Raw genomic sequence first — 16,685 nt, forward strand, 5'->3', positions numbered from 1 at the left:
ATGGAGACTAGAGAGGTTCTCGCTCTCCGGAAAAGGCAAGTTCTGATTCTCTTTGTTTTGCTGAGATTGTCTCTGGCGGGTCTTGAATCTAGGCGCTATTCTGTGGCGGAAGAAAATGAAATTGACTCCTTTGTGGCCAATCTGGCAAGGGACCTGGGGCTGAGGGTGGAGGAGCTTTCCTCACGGGAGGCACGGGTAGTTTCTGATGATAATAAAAATCATTTGCACCTTGACTTAAATACGGGGGACTTGCTCTTAAATGAGAAACTGGACCGAGAAGAGCTATGTGGCTCCACTGAGCCCTGTGTACTGCATTTTCAAGTGTTATTGAAAAATCCTTTACAGTTTTTTCGGGCTGAGCTGCACATCAAAGATATAAATGATAATTCTCCTACATTTCTGGACAAGGAGATACTTTTGAAAATATCAGAAATTACCACAATCGGAACCACATTCCTAATGGAGAGTGCTCAAGATTTGGACATTGGAAGCAACAGTCTCCAAAATTACACAATTAGCCCAAATTCACATTTCTACATTAAAATTAGAGACAGTGGTGAAGGAAAAATATACCCAGAGCTGGTCCTGGACAAATCACTGGATCATGAAGAGGAGTCTGAACTCAGATTAACACTCATAGCTCTGGATGGTGGGTCCCCTCCCAGGTCTGGGACAACCATGGTGCTCATCAAAGTCTTGGATATCAATGACAATGCCCCTGAGTTTTCACAAGGGCTCTATGAGGTGCAGGTGATGGAGGACACACCCCTTGGTTCATGGGTGATCACTGTCTCTGCTAAAGATTTGGATGCAGGAAATTATGGGAAAATATCATATACGTTTTTCCATGCATCAGAAGATATTCGTAAAACATTTGAAATCAATCCAACATCTGGGGAAGTCCATTTAAGAGCTCTCCTGGATTTTGAAGTAACACAATCCTACACCATAAATATTCAGGCAACAGATGGTGGGGGTCTTTCAGAAAAATGCATTCTTCTGGTTAAAGTATTGGATATAAATGACAACCCACCAGAAGTCACCATGTCATCAATTACAAGCAGAATTCCAGAGAACGAAGCAGAGACACTTGTGGCTGTTTTCAGTGTCCGAGACCAAGACTCTGGAGACAATGGGAGGGTGATCTGCTCTATTCAGGATGATCTCCCCTTTATGCTTAAACCGACCTTCAAGAATTTCTTCACTCTGATTTCTAAAAAAGCACTTGACAGAGAGATGAAAGCCGAGTATAACGTCACCATCACCGTCACAGACCTGGGTACTCCTAGGCTGAAAACCCAGCACAACATAACTGTTTGGATCTCAGATGTTAATGACAACGCACCAACTTTCTCCCAAACTTCTTATACCCTTTTCATCTCCGAAAACAACAGCCCCGCCCTGCTTATTGGCAGCATTAGCGCCACAGACATAGACTCTGGCACCAACGCTCAAGTTACCTACTCTCTGCTGCCAACACACGACCCACACCTCCCCCTCGCCTCACTGATCTCCATCAACGCAGACAGCGGGCATCTTTTTGCTCTGAGGTCGCTGGATTACGAGGTCTTGCGAGAATTTGAGTTCCGCGTGGGCGCGGAAGACGCAGGCTCCCCAGCGCTGAGCAGCGAGGCACTGGTGCGCGTGGTGGTGGTGGACGACAACGACAACTCGCCCTTTGTGCTGTACCCGCTGCAGAACGGCTCTGCGCCTTGCACTGAGCTGGTGCCTAGAGCGGCGGAGGCGGGCTATCTAGTGACCAAGGTGGTGGCGGTAGACAACGACTCTGGGCAGAACTCTTGGCTGTCCTACCAGTTGCTCAAGGCCACGGAGCCTGGGCTGTTCAGCGTGTGGGCGCACAATGGCGAGGTGCGCACTACCAGGCTTCTGAGCGAGCGCGATGTGGCCAAACACAGATTAGTGGTGCTGGTCAAAGACAATGGTGAGCCGCCAATGTCAACCACAGTCACACTGCACATAGTCCTGGTGGACGGCTTCTCACAACCTTATCTACCGCTTCCGGAGTTGTCCCCCGACGAGGTCCAGGACAACTCACTCACCATCTACTTGGTCATTGCGTTGGCGTCTATCTCATCGCTTTTTTTGTTCTCTGTACTCCTGTTTGTCGCTGTGAGACTGTGCAGGAGGAACAGGGCTGCTTTGGTGGGTCGCTCTCTGGTGCCTGAAATCCACTTTCAGGACCACTTGGTGGATGTTAGTGGAACTGGGACTCGGTCTCAGAGCTACCAGTATGAGGTGTGTCTGACGGGAGATTCTGGGACGAATGAGTTTAAATTTCTGAAGCCCATTATTCCCAATCTCCCAGTCTACGATTCTGATAGGAATATGAGGGAAAGTATCAACTTCCAGAATAGCTTTGGATTCAGTATTCAATAAATATATTTTAAACTTTTATTATTCTTGACATATGAAACGGCTGACATTTTGCTATTAAGTGCCCCTGAGTGGGTTCCGACTCATAGCAACCCTGTAACTGGTTTCCAATGAGCAGATGATGGGTTTGAACTGCCTGGTGTGGCATTGTAGGATCAGCACTAGACTGAAAACCTGAAGTTCAGCAGTTCAAATCCACCAGCTGCATCTAGGAAACCCTATACAGGGTCATTATGAGTCAGAACCATTTGACGACACTTAACAACAATAGTAGATTTTAGGTTGTACTAAATAGTTGCATGGAGTCCTGGTGTGGCACTGTAGGATAAGCACTGGACCACAAAGTCAGTGGTTCAAACCCACTATCTGCTCCTCAGAAACCCTGTACAGGTCTTTGTGATTTGGAAGCTACTCGATATCACTTAATAACAATAACATATAGTTGTATGCATCGTTAACATTGTTCACACACTTGAAATTTGCTTTAGGAATCATTAGTGGCTTTAAGGAGATGGAAATGTAATCTGTATGCTTTGCGGAGTTTTGAAAATTAATGTAGTCAAAAGTGTTATGTTAAGAAATTCTTATTTCCAAAATTATTGCCTTGAGATAACCTTTAAACCCTAAACTTTAAATTAAAAAATACTCCCTGAGGTATTTAAATCAAACACCACAGTGCCATCAAGTCAATTTCGACTTATAGTGACCCTGTATAGGACAGAACAGAGCTTCTCCGTAGGGCTTCTCAGACTAAACTTTTATGGGAGCAGACAATCTCATCTTTCTCCCATGGAGCAGTTGGTGGGTTTGACTGCTAACAGCCCAATGTTTAGTCCACAGCACCACCAGGGTTCCTTAACCAAACAGTAGTTTAGCTTATTACTAAAGAATGTCTGCCTTGAGCATTGTGCTCTTTTAAGAATTGTCTATATGGTGAAGCATGGAACTGAACTTACACTCATGGCTCAGCTTTTAGCCAAACAATGGACAAGCCTTTAAGATGAACAGTAAAAGCAAGGAGGCATGCATTCCTTAGAACAATCAGCCATATGAGATCAAAAGGACAGCATTATCCAAGACAAAGCTCAGAAGAATGGAAAGGATGGAAAAGAAGGACCAATGGAAACTAGAAACACAGGAATTGGACAGTGTTGTTACATTGTAAAATCCCCATTAATTGCAATCAATGTCACAAATCAAATATGTAAGAATTAATAAATTGAAAGCCAATTTGCTCTGTAAGCTTTCAAATAACAATAAAAAGTTGAAAAGAACTTATGTCTATGGGTCAAAATGACAACAAAACTGAAAAGGTTAGGATAGGCAACTTGAAGAGGCAGTGTGAGTTTATGTAATGGGGTAGGATCAATTTGGAAAAGGAGGATAAGAATGATTGCACAACATGAATTATATAATCAATGTCATTGAATTGTACATGTTGACATTGTTGAATTTATATATGCTCTAGGGTTTATATTCTCAACAACAACAACAAATCATATAGAAAGAAACTATTGCTATTTTCTTGTGACAATGCTATTATTTTGAAAGGCAATGTTCTTAAATTTTGGAGATACATACTGAAGCAATATGAATGAGTGTCACAATTTATGTCATCAAAAATATAATGCAAAAAATTTAAATGTCTTTGAATCTTGAAAATATTTTGGATTTTATCATACCATTCTATTCTTTGGACATTTTTAACATAAAACATACCACTTTCTCTATTGGGTATTAGAGAATCTTTTGTTGGTGGTGTTGTATGCTGCTGTTCAAAAGATCTTTTATGACAAAATAAAAATGACCACATTGAATTATTGATTTTCTATGTGTGTCATTTTTAAAGAACAATTTTTGTTGTTGATGCTGTTGTGGGAGACAGTCTGGATCTTGATATTTCTTGTGTGTGTGTTTTTTTTTCTTTAATTACACCATACTTACTAATTTATAACTTCTATTACTTCCCATTTGCAATTTCTTTACTAAACTAGAACATAGCTCTTGATTATCATCCTAAATGTAATAGTCTTCATCATACAAGATGAAGACTTCACAAGAAATTGAAGTGAAATTCCAAACTATTGAAGAAAATTACTAAAGTTAATTTCCTCATTCAGTCTTAAAGAATGAATATAAAATATCACTAATACTTCGTGACCCCTCAGAAAAACCCACAAAGAAGAAATATTTCTTCATTTTCAGTTTATAGAAGCCTCACTTATACTATAAATTGTGTTTTCCAATCTATAAATGGAGTCCTGGTATGAAGGATAAAGGATAAACACTGGACTGCTAACCACAAGGTCAGCGGTTCAAACCCAACAGTCACTCCTTGCTTGGAGTGCTATGAGTCAGAACCAACTCCATGGCACTCAACAGCAACAGTCTATAAATTAACAGTTTAATGGAGGATTTGAATGAACGATTTTGTTTACTGTAGTGTAGTATAGATAAGGTTAGTGTGCAATGTACATTTTTGCATGTATTGCTATAAGCTAACTATAGACGATGTAAGAAGATGGAATGTTATTGTTGTTAAATGCTGTCGAGTCGATAGCAACCCTTTAGAGGGTTTCTGAGGCTGTAAATCTTTATGGGAGCAGACCGCCTCATCTTTCAGTTATGGTGTTGGCAAATAATTTTGAAAATACCATAGACTGACAAGAACAAATAAATCTGTCTTAGAATGCCAGAATGCTCCTGATAAATGAGGATGGTGAGAATTTGTCTCTAGTATTTTGGACATATTATCAGGAGGGACCAGTCCTTGGATAAGGATATCATACTTGGAAGAGCGGAGGGTCAAGAAAAAAGAGGAAGACCTCCAACAAGATGGATTCACACAGTGGCAGAAACAATGGGCTCAAACATACAAAACAATTCTGAGAATGGTATAGAATCAGGCAGTGTTTTCTTCTGTTGTGCATAGGATTACTATAAGTTGGAACTGACTTGACAGCACTTATATCAACAACATGTGCAAAATATTGAACAAAACAGGAAGCATCTAAAAAAAAAAAAAAAGAAAGAAACAAGAAAGAAATGCACAAAATTACTGTACCAAAAAGAATTGATTGGCGTGCAACCATCTCAGAAGGTAGCATTTGATCAGGAATTGATGGTATTTAAGGAAGACATTAAAGCTTCATTGAAGACATAAGTGAAAAACATGACTCCAGGGATTGATGATGTAAATAACAATTATGATGTTTCAAGGAACAGATGTAATGCTGAAAGTGCCCACATGTCTATGCCACAAAATTTGGAAGATAGCCAAGCCAAATGACTGGACAAGATCCTTGTGCTCATTCCAAAGAAAAGTAATCAGATGGAATGTGGAAATTATCAATAATACCATTAGTGTCATACATAAGTAAAATTTGGATGAAGATCATTTTAAAATGGCTGCTGTAGCACATGAACTGAGAATTGCCAGAAATTCAAGCCAGAATCGGAAGAGGACATGGATCCAGGGCTATCTTTTCTGATGTAAGATCAATCTTGGCTGAAAACAGAAAACACAAGAAAGATGTTTTTACCTGTGTTTTATTGACCATGCAAAGGTATTTAACTGTGTGGATCATGAGAAATTATGAATAACATTCCAAAAAAGGGAACTCTAGAGCACTTAATTGTGCTTGTGGGGAACCTGTACCTAGACCAAAAAGTAGTCAATCAAACAGAACAAGGGGATATTTTTGTTATTTCAAATCAGAAAAAGGTGTGTGTCTGAGTTGTATCCTTTCAGTATGCTCATTCACTGTATACTGAGCAAATAAATCAACAAGATACACTATATGAAAAATGCAGCATTAGGATTGGAGGAAGACTTATTAACAACTGAATGTGAAGAAGATTTGAAAGATTAACTGGTAAAGACCAAAGATTAACTGCTGCTGAATGTGAAGAAGATTTGAAAGATTAACTGGTAAAGACCAAAGACTCAATTAAGACTATAATTGAAGATTGAAATTCTTCAATATGGATTATACCTCATCATAAAACAAAAATCCTCATAATTGGACCAATAAACATGATAAATGGAGAAAAGGTTAAAGTTGTCAAGAATTTCATTTTACTTGGGATCACAATCAATGCCTATGGAAGCAGTAGTCAGGAAATCAAGTTACATATTGCATTGGGAAAATCTTTTGTAAAATACTTCTTTAAAATATTAAAACAAAACAAAGATGTCACCTTTAGGACTAAAGTGTGCCTGACTCAAGCCATGGTATTTTTAATTGCACCATATGTATGTGAAAGCTGAAATGAATAAGGAAGACCAAAGAAAAATTGATGCCTCTGAATGAAGGTCTTGACAAAGAATACTGAATATACCATGTTGTTGTTGTTGTTACGTGCTGTTCAATTGGTTCTGACTCAATGCAACTCTATGAACAACAGAACAAAACATTGCCAAGTCCTGTGCCATCCTCACAATTGTTATGCTAGAGCCAATTGCTTCTACTATGGTGTTAATTCATCTCATTGGGGGTCTTTATCTTTTTTGCTGATCCTCCACTTTATCAAGCATAATAGCTTTCTCTAGGGACTGGTCCTTCCTGATAACATATCTGAAATACGAGAGATGAAGTCACTTCTTCCTGGCTTCTAAGGAGCATTCTGGCTGTACCTCTTTCAGCACAGACCTGTTTGTTCTCCTGGTAGTTCATGGTATTTTCAGTATTCTTCTCCAACACCATAACTCAAATGCATCAATTATTCAATGGTCTTCATTATTCATTGTCCAACTTCCACATGCATATGAGGCTATTGAAAATACCATGGCTTTGGTCAGGTTAACCTCAGTCCTCAACTGATATTTTTGCTCTTGATACATCTTCAAACATCTACTGTGCAGCAGTAGATCTCTGCCTAGTGCTATCCATTTGATTGCTTCCATGAGTGTTGATTGCAGATCCAAGCAAAATGAAGTCTTTTTAGAACTCCAATCTTTTCTCCATTTAACATGATGTTATTTATTGGCCCAGTAGTGAGAATTTTTGTTTCCTGTACATTGAGATGCAATCCATACTGAAGGCTGTGGTCTTTGATCTTCACCAATATATTAAATCCTCTTCACTTTCAGCAAGCAAGGACTGCCAGGAAACCAACAAACCTACCTTGGAAGAAATATAGTCAAAATGTTTCTTAGAAGCAAGGATGGCAAAACTTTGTCTTGTATACTTTGGACATGTTATCAGGAGGGACCATTTCCTGGAAAAAGGGTATAATTATTGGTAAAATAGAAGGTCAGTAATAAAGAAGAAGACCCTCAAGGAGATGGATTTACCATGGCTGCAATAATGGGCTCTAACATAGGAATGCATCAAATCTGTTCTTCAGATGATCTCTCAATTCAGGTGGGATATATTCAAGATCATATTTTGGCTCTCGTGGACTTGTTTTCATTCTCTTCAGCTTTAGTCTGAATTTGCATATAGGCAATTGATGGGCTGTTCCACAGTCTGTCCCTGGCCTCTTTTGGCTGATGACATGGAGCTCTTCCACCATCTCATTCCACAGATATAGTCAACTGGATTTCTGTGTATCCCATCTAGTGAGGTCCATGTGTATAGTCATTTTTTATGTTGTTTAAAAAAGGTATGTGCAATGAACAAGTCATTGGTCTTGCAAAATTCTGTCATGAGGTCTTCAGCATCATTTCTATTACCAAGGCTATATTTTCCAACTACTGATCCTTTCACTGATTCACGTTGTTATCCTGGATGTCAATGACAACACTCCCCAGGTTGAGAGGCTAGTCAAGGCGGTTCACATAGCAGAGAACAGCCCTCTGGACTTCTTAGTTATCATGATATCTGCTACAGTATTAGATGCAGGAATAAATGAAGAACTCTTATTCATTTTCCCATGCCTCCAGAGACATGTGGAAAACATTTGCAATTCATCCAATTTCTGGCAACGTCCAATTTAAAGCATTTCTGGATTTTGAGTTAATTCAGTCTTGACAGTGGGAGCCTTTCTAGAGAATCAACCATCCTAGTTCGAGTTGCAGACATAAACAATCCACCAGAAATAGCCATGACATTCTCTTACCAGTCCCATACAGGAAAATTCCCCACCTGAGATGGTGGTTGCAGTTTTCAGAGTACAAGACAATGAGAATAACGGGAGTATGGTTTGCCCAATTCAGAACAATCTCCATTTTCTCCTGAAGCTTTCCTTCAAGAATTTCTACACCCTAGACACAAAGTGCCCACTGGACAGAGAGACCAATACAGAATATACCATCACCAATACTGTCAATGACTTGGGTACCCCCTGCCACCCGACTGATATCAGACGTAAATGACAACTCACTCACCTTGGAGCAAAACTCCTACACCATGTTCATCCAAGAGAACAACAGTACTGCCCTAAACATGGGCAATGTTAAAGCCACAGAGAGAAATTCAGTCACCAATGCCCAAGTCACCTATTTGCTACTGCAGTCCCAGAATCCGCACTTCCCCCTTTTCTCCTGGGTCTCCATTGGCTGGAGTAAATGGCAGCTATTTGCTCTGAGGTCACTGGCCCTATGATCATCTGAGTTCCATATGAGCACCGTAAATGCATGCTCCCTCTAGCAGAGCAAGGAAGCACTGGTGTGTGGTGGTGATGGTGGAAGACAATGACTACTAGCTCTTCTTGCTGTACTTGCTGTAGAACAGCTTTGCTGCCTGCACTGAATTGGTGCCCAGGACAGCTGAGGCAGGCTACCTGGTCACCAAAGTGGTGGCAGTGGACAGTGACATGGGCCAGAACGCCGGGCTGTCCTACCAGCTGCTCAAGGCCATGGAGCCTGGGCTGTTCAGCCTGTGGGAGCACACTGGCGAGGTGTGCACCATGGTGTTAGTCAAGGACAATGGGGAGCCACCAAAATTGGCCACTGTTAATGCTGCACGTGTTCCCGGTGAATGGTTTCTTGAAACCCTACTTGCTACTCCCGGAGATAGTCCAGGACAACTCACCCATGTCTCCTTGGTCATTGTGTTGGTGTCTGTCTTGTTAATCTTGTTCTCTGTGCTCCTGTTCGTCATGGTGCGAATGTACAGGAGTAATAGTGCCCTCGGTGTTTGAGGACAACTTTCTGGACCACCTGGTGAACATGAGCAGCAATAAGACCCTTTCCCAGAACTAGCAGTTTGAAGTGTGTCTAACAGGAGGTTCTGGGACAAATAAGTTCAGGTTTTGAAGCCAATCATCTCCATGGCACCCTAAGGAACTGAAAAGGAAATTCCACCTTTCTTAATGGCTTGGGGTTCAATGAGGGATCGATGACAATACAAAACATTTGGAATGAGTGATATTCCTTTGAAACTTTATTCATTATAATGTAAAGTATTTTGTTTAGGGTAACTTTTGTTTAGGATAACTTTATCTTACTTGATGTTATTGTTGCCATTGGGTCCACTCAGACTTATAGTGACTCTGTATAGGGTTTCCAAGGAGGAGAAATAACTGGTGGGTTTGAACTGACGACCTTATGGTTCAAACCGACCTTGCCTTCCAGTGCATTATCCTGCAGCACCACACCAGAACTCCTCATCTTACTTAGTTTTCAGAAACTTCAGTACCTAATTTAAGTTTTTCTTCTCTGTTCTTCACACTAACTGTGAATAAGTTAAGGGAGCTGTAATTTATGTATTGTTGATCCCTAGATTCAGCCTCAAATCATTTATTCAAATATACAATATTTTTTACTTGAAGCTTAATTACACATTCAGCCTAGTCATATTCTCTGGATGTTCTAGTTCTAGATCCTTCTGACAAAACTTTTTCTCTATGTTTGTTACTATTTTTGTTACTGAGAAATGAATGTCTTGATATCATTATTAAAGAGATAATGCTTGCTGTGAATAAAAATGTAATTAATTTGTTATCAGATTAGGCTAAGAGCCCTGGTGGCACAATAGTGAAGTGTTCAGATGCTAACTTAAAATCTGTGGTTGGAACTCCCCGGGCATCATGAGGTGGCAGAACGATGTGGCAATCTGTTTCTATAAAGATTTATAGCTTTGGAAATCCTATGGTGCACTTCTACACTGTCCTATAGGGTCACTATGAATTGTAATCTACTCAATGTCAGTGGGTTTTTGGTTTTCTTATTAGGCTGTTTTGAAAGATATTATCTAATTTAGGTTTTTTTTTTAAGTACGAGCCCCTGGGAGCCATCAAGGCAAGTGGTCAGGTCCCCTCAGGGCAAACCCCTTCTAAGACTAAGAATCAAGGGGAATACAGGAGCAGGCATGTGGTCTGGCTGGGGACCACGCTGGTCACCGGTAAGGGGAAGTGGGGGGAAAACAGCAATGAAGTTGTGAGCTAAGACAGACCACGTTCAATAGACTCCTGTGAGCCTGGATGGAGACCTGGTTGGCCAGCAGTGTGGCAAGACCTGGGGACTCCTGGGCCCAGAGACAGTGACATGGCCACAGGGGACTAGCACAGAGAGTGAAGTGTCTAGCTAATATGAAGTGAGGGGAGATGCACAAGAACACTCGTACTTGCAGATAGTATAAACTTGACCTGGTTTCAATGGCTGAACAGAATTTGACTAGAAGAAAGAAGGGGGGGGTAATCTGCTACAATTTGATGAACTTGACTTATACTTATGGATATAGTAGCTCAAAAGAGGGAACAAACCTTTACAGCGAGGATCCTTCCCACCCCCTCGGTCCACAGGGTTGACAGGGATGGGCAATTTAGACATTGGCTTCCCAAATGGGGGACTACAAAGGCAAGAGTGATTGGCTTACAAGCTTTCAAGAGGGAGCCTAGTTCCAGAGGGTGCTGGGAGGGTAGACTCTCCACTGAGTGGTTTCCAATCTGTTGGGACAGGGCTGATGAAAGAAGATGGGGATAAGACTCTTGTGGTACAATAGTGAATAATTGTTGTCAGGACAGACTGTGAGGGTTGAAAATGTAAAGGTAGACATTTTGTAACAAAAGGAGGGGAGTGGCTGACTTTACAGTCCAGGAGAGGAGGCCCATGAGACCATCAAGGTAGAAGAGCAGAGTGCAGGGCCCTATCCAGAAAAGCAATGACATCAGAGATGGAGGCAGAGATAATGACATGGAGAGATGGAGCAGCTGGGGACTCTGGACTCAGGAAGGAAGAGGGGCTGTGTGCTGGGGAGTGGGGCAGGCTTGCAGGGTGTGTACCCTTTGGTTGTTTGATGATGCGTGGAGGGGACTATAATCATTGCAATGAAACAAAATACAATAGGATGATTGTAACGTTAATGTTCTGCTGTGTAAACTATCACAGGAATCACAATCAAAACTTAAATATAATTTGATACCAGAAAGGAGGAAATTTAGCAGAGCGATAGAAGATTAGAGTGAAAAAATAACTTTTGAATCATTAGCTTACCGGCATAGGTACCAACTTCTATTTACTAATGTTAAAAATGCAAGGACATTAAGGGCACATTTTCTTGGATATTTAAGTCAAAATAAAAGTTTGGTTCTTTTACTTAAATTCGTGTCCTAATTATTTTTGTTTCTCCAGCGAATTTATTAAGTGCAAATGTCTTGGCAATCTCCTCATCATCATAAAAAAAAAAAAAAAATGAGTAGAGTATTTAACCATTTATTCCAGTGTTTAAATCTCTGGCAGAAACTGCGACAAGGGATCCGAGGGGGCTGTTTTCAGGTTTCTGGACACATAGAGTGGCTGTACAAACTCAGGGGAGTTGTCATTGATGTCTAAGACATCAATGAGGACCAAGGCAGTCCCAGTTTGGGGAGGAGTCCCACCATCTACTGCCATGAGAGTTAACTTGAGCTCAGGTTGTTCCTCACGATCTAGGGCTTTGTCTAGCACCAACTCTTGGTATTTTCTGCCCTCACTGCCACTGCGGGTCAGAATGTGGAAATCGGAATTGGGGTAGATGGTGTAGTTCTGAATGCTATTGATGCCTACATCAAAATCTTGTGCATTCTGCAGGGGAAGCACAGACCCTGGAAGACTATTTTCCAAAATGTTCAAAATAATTTCTGCTTCTGGGAACATGGGGGCATTGTCATTTATGTCAGTGACCAAAAGCTTAAATGTACATACCTCCAAAGGTTCTTCCAGGTCTTTCAGGAAAGCTCATTGTCATTATAAATGTGGTGGATATCAACGACAGCGTTCCAGAGCTAAAATTCCCCTGAGACCACAGTAGCTCTTTTCAGTATTCAAGACAGAGACTATGAGAAAAATGGAAAAATGATTGGTTCCATCCAGGAAGATGTTCCCTTCACACTGAAACCGACCACTGAAAATTTCTACGGGATAGTGACAGAAGGAACACTGGACAGAGAGAGCAGACCAGAATACAATATTACCATTACAGTTACCGATTTAGGATTCTCAAGACTTAAAACTCAGCGCACAATAACCGCGCTGGTCTCCGATGTCAACGATAATGCACCTACTTTCACTCAAAACTCCTACACCCTTTTTATCCGTGAGAACAACAGCTCTGCCTTACACATGGGCAGTGTCGGCGCGACAGACAGAGATTCTGGCACCAACGCCCAAGTCACCTACTTACTATACTGCTGCCGCCCCACGACCCGCACCTCCCCCTCGCCTCCTTGGTCTCCATCAACTCGGATAATGGCCAGCTGTTTGCTCTTAGGTCTGCCAGCCTTCCAGTTTTGCGTGAGCTCGACAGACGCAGGCTCCCCAGAGCTGAGCAGCTAGGCGCTGGTGCACGTGGTGGTGATGGATGACAAAGACAATTTGCCTTTTGTGCTAGATCCACTGCAGAATAGTTCTGCTCTCTGCTCCGAGTTGGTGCCCAGGACTGCGGAGGTGGGCTACCTGGTGGCCAAGGTAGTGGCGGTAGACGTGACTCATGACTCGGGCCAGAACGCCTGGTTGCCCTACCAGCTGCTCAAGGTCACGGAGCCCCGGCTATTGAGCGTGTAGGCGCACAATGGCGAGGTGCGCACTGCTAGGCTTCGGAGCAAGTGCAACGTGGCCAAGCACAGACTGGTTGTGCTGGTTAAGGACAATGGCGATCCACCAATGTCAGTCACCGTCATAGCTTCTCTCAGCCTTACCTGCCGCTTCCCTAGGTGACCCAGGAGGGGGCCCAGTCTGAATCATTCACGGTCTACTTGGTCATTGCGTTGGCTTGCGTCTCATCGCTTTTCTTGTTCTCTGTGCTCCTGTGGGTCACCGCTGCTCGGTGCCTGAGGGTCACTGTCAGGTGGATATGAACAACACCGGGACCCTGTCCCAGAACTATCTGTATGAAGTCTATCTGGCAGGAGGCTCAGGAACAATTGATCTCAAGTTCCAGAGGGTTATGAGTGATGTGGAGGAAAATTCCAACTTTGGAAATGGTTTTGGATTCAAGTAAGAATCTGCTCAGTTTTCAGAGCATTAACTATGGAGGATTGTTTTACCTATTTGGTAAATCTTGAGATTTCTGGTAATTTCTCTTTCCTGGTTGAGAGGAAAGGTAATTTCCCTCTCCTAAAAAAGAAAATGTTTGAGCAGTGTATATTATCATATACTACCTTTTCATTGGAGTCCTGGTGTGGTGCTGTGAGTTAATGTGCTCAACTGCAGCAAAATTGTTTGAACTGCAAGGTCGGCAGTTCAACCTCACCAGCCACTCCTAGGGAACCCTATACAGGGTCGCTATGGATGGAAACCAACTTTATGGCACTTAACAACAACTGTATTATTTCCCTTTTGTTGGATATAATATTACCTTCCAAGTTCTTTATAAAACACTCATGACTATTCGTTCAATTACTCAACCCTTCAACTTCAAAATGTATGGAATTAGAGATGTCTCAACCCCATTCTCTGTGATTGTTCAGAATTTTTTTCTAAATTTCAGATGCCTATGGTGTGGTGTTGGTAGTGTAGTGGTTACGAATCGGGCTGTGAACCGCAGGGTCAGCAGTTCGAAACTACCAGCTGTTCCGCGGGAGAAAGATGAGGCTTTCTGCTCCCATAAAGATTTATAGCCTCGGAAACCCTGTTACACGGTCGCTATGAGCCGGAACCGACTCCACGGCACACAACAACAATAAAAATGGTGTGGTGTTGTGGGTTAATGCACCAGACTGCAAAGCCATTTGAACTGCAAGGTCGGTGGTTCAAGCTCACCAGCTGCTCCTTGGAAACCCTATACAGGATTGCTATGGGTTGGAATAGACCTGACAGCACTTCACAACAACAATAACATGGTTATTAAAGAGCTCTGGTAATGTAGTGGTTACGAATCAGGCTGCGAAACTTAAGGTCAGCAATTCGAAACTACCAGCTGTTCCACAGGAAAAGGATAAGGCTTTACTGCTCCTGTAAAGATTGACAGCCTTGGAAGTCCTGTACAGGGTCGCTATGAGTCGGAACCAACTCCACAGCACATAACCACCACCACCACCATGACTATTTCGAAAATGAGCATTATACAAATATAATAAATATCTTCAATTTAAATATCTGATATTGTACTTGTCTTTTAATTTTTCAAATAAAGAGCACTCTGCAAAAATTGCATGGTTTTTTTCAATAGCAGTGCTAAATGGAAAGGATTACAAGTACTGCCAATATTTATAAACTTCCCTATTTACAGAAACTTTCAGTGTAGAATGTATGTATGTTATTGACAGATAATTACATTAATTAAAGCTTAAAAAAGATAATTCATCCCTTTTGTGGTGTCTGCCTAGCCCACCCTTCTTTTTCTGGAAACTGCTCCTCTTTTCAGTAGAAATATACTCTGTAGTCATGTTTACTTTATATGACTAATCTCCTCTGTGGTTTAGACAATTAGATAACTTGACAGGAACCATTGATACAATCTTGGCTGACCCAATTCTCTCTCTTTTTTTAAAAAAAATACTTTAGAAGCCAAATATAAGATATTCTCTCTGTTAGGAACTTAGCCAGAAAGTGATATTATGTTTGGTTAAGTATATAAAAATAAGTATAAAAATGTCAACCCACTAAGAGACAAAAATGAAGGAGATAAGTAAACAGAAGCAGAGTCCAAGAGAGTAATTTTGTTGTAAATATTCCTATTATAGCTTTTACAGGAGCTTCCAAGTCTATTGTCTCCCTTTGGTATTTGGAAACTAATATGTGCTGTTTTAATTAATTTCCCTATAAGTAAGAGAGCTCTGGAGAAAGATGAGGCTTTCTCCAAAAAGGCTTTCTTCCTGCAAAGATCTGCAGCCTTGAAAACCCTATCTTAGGTTGCTTTGAGTCGGAACAGCATCCACAGCACTTGACAACAATAAAGATAGGTTAGTGAGTTTTTTTCCTCATTGGCAAAGCATATTAAGCTATTCTTGCATGGATTAATAAATTCAAAAATACTATTAATTCAAGATTTTATAGTATGGGTTTTCATACCAATACAATTAATATTTGGGATTTAAATGTTGCAGAATATTGATAGTCTGTAAAGAGTAAGTACAAACATTTTCCAAAATATGTAATTTTGAGAACTAGTAGATCTTTCCAATGGTAACATCTTTAATGGAGTTTAATAGAAAGTCTTAGAAAATTTCTACTATGTAAGAAGGAGCTTCTTCTTAATATAATTAGTGTGAAATAACAATGACAGTATAACATGTATATATAAAAGGTGTGTTCACTTCATCTGTAGGATCATTATAGTTTTATTGCTCCATTCTTTATTTTTATGGTGTATCATTTTGCTTAGTGGGAGCCATTTAGTGGAAAACAACATTTTATAGATCATTCTAACTTATATTAAATTACTATTCAATAGGCATAGAAAGTGGTTACTTTGAGAATATGATCTCTTTTTTATTATATAATGAACTAGGAGCTAGCAAAAGAGAAGGATTCTACAATAGGAGAGACTCCAGCTGCCAGACTTTTACAGTTAATTATAATTTACTCATTAATCCACTCAACAAATATTTGCTGAACACCTATTATGTGCAAAGTTTTATTTTAGGTTTTCGGAATGCAGATATTGCAGATGCAGCAGTGAAAAAATAAAGAGTGACACAAAAAAGAAACATTTAAACATGTACATATATACTCATACTATGTCAGATGGTGATAAGTACTAGGGAGAAAAGACAGGGTAAGGATGATAAGTGCCCTCATATACATTTTTCCATTGTTTAAACGTTTCACAAAGCCAACATTCTGTGACATGTAAAAAGGGTATCACAAACTGGAAAGTTCTCATAATTTTTCCTTGATAGAATTCAGCAAACAGGAACCACAATTCTGGCACATAGGCTGTTTAGAACTTGAATCAGAATGCTGAGCGAGCTGCCACACATGTGAA

The 16,685-nt window shown here is 40.8% G+C and overlaps 1 protein-coding gene and 2 pseudogenes across 1 annotated transcript; all 3 read left to right on the plus strand.

The window, feature by feature from the left end:
• On the plus strand, positions 1-2,397 carry PCDHB14 (protocadherin beta 14). The gene has a single exon (XM_006866188.1). It carries the CDS (start codon positions 1-3, stop codon positions 2,395-2,397), a length of 2,397 nt encoding a protein of 798 aa, XP_006866250.1.
• A 3,463-nt stretch (positions 2,398-5,860) lies between these two features.
• On the plus strand, positions 5,861-9,480 carry LOC102838977 (annotated as a pseudogene).
• Positions 9,481-12,453: 2,973 nt separating this feature from the next.
• LOC102839344 lies at positions 12,454-13,614 on the plus strand (annotated as a pseudogene).
• Positions 13,615-16,685: the final 3,071 nt, after the last annotated feature.

This window comes from Chrysochloris asiatica, unplaced genomic scaffold, assembly GCF_000296735.1.
Source record: "Chrysochloris asiatica unplaced genomic scaffold, ChrAsi1.0 scaffold00087, whole genome shotgun sequence".
Classification (NCBI taxonomy): domain Eukaryota; kingdom Metazoa; phylum Chordata; class Mammalia; order Afrosoricida; family Chrysochloridae; genus Chrysochloris; species Chrysochloris asiatica.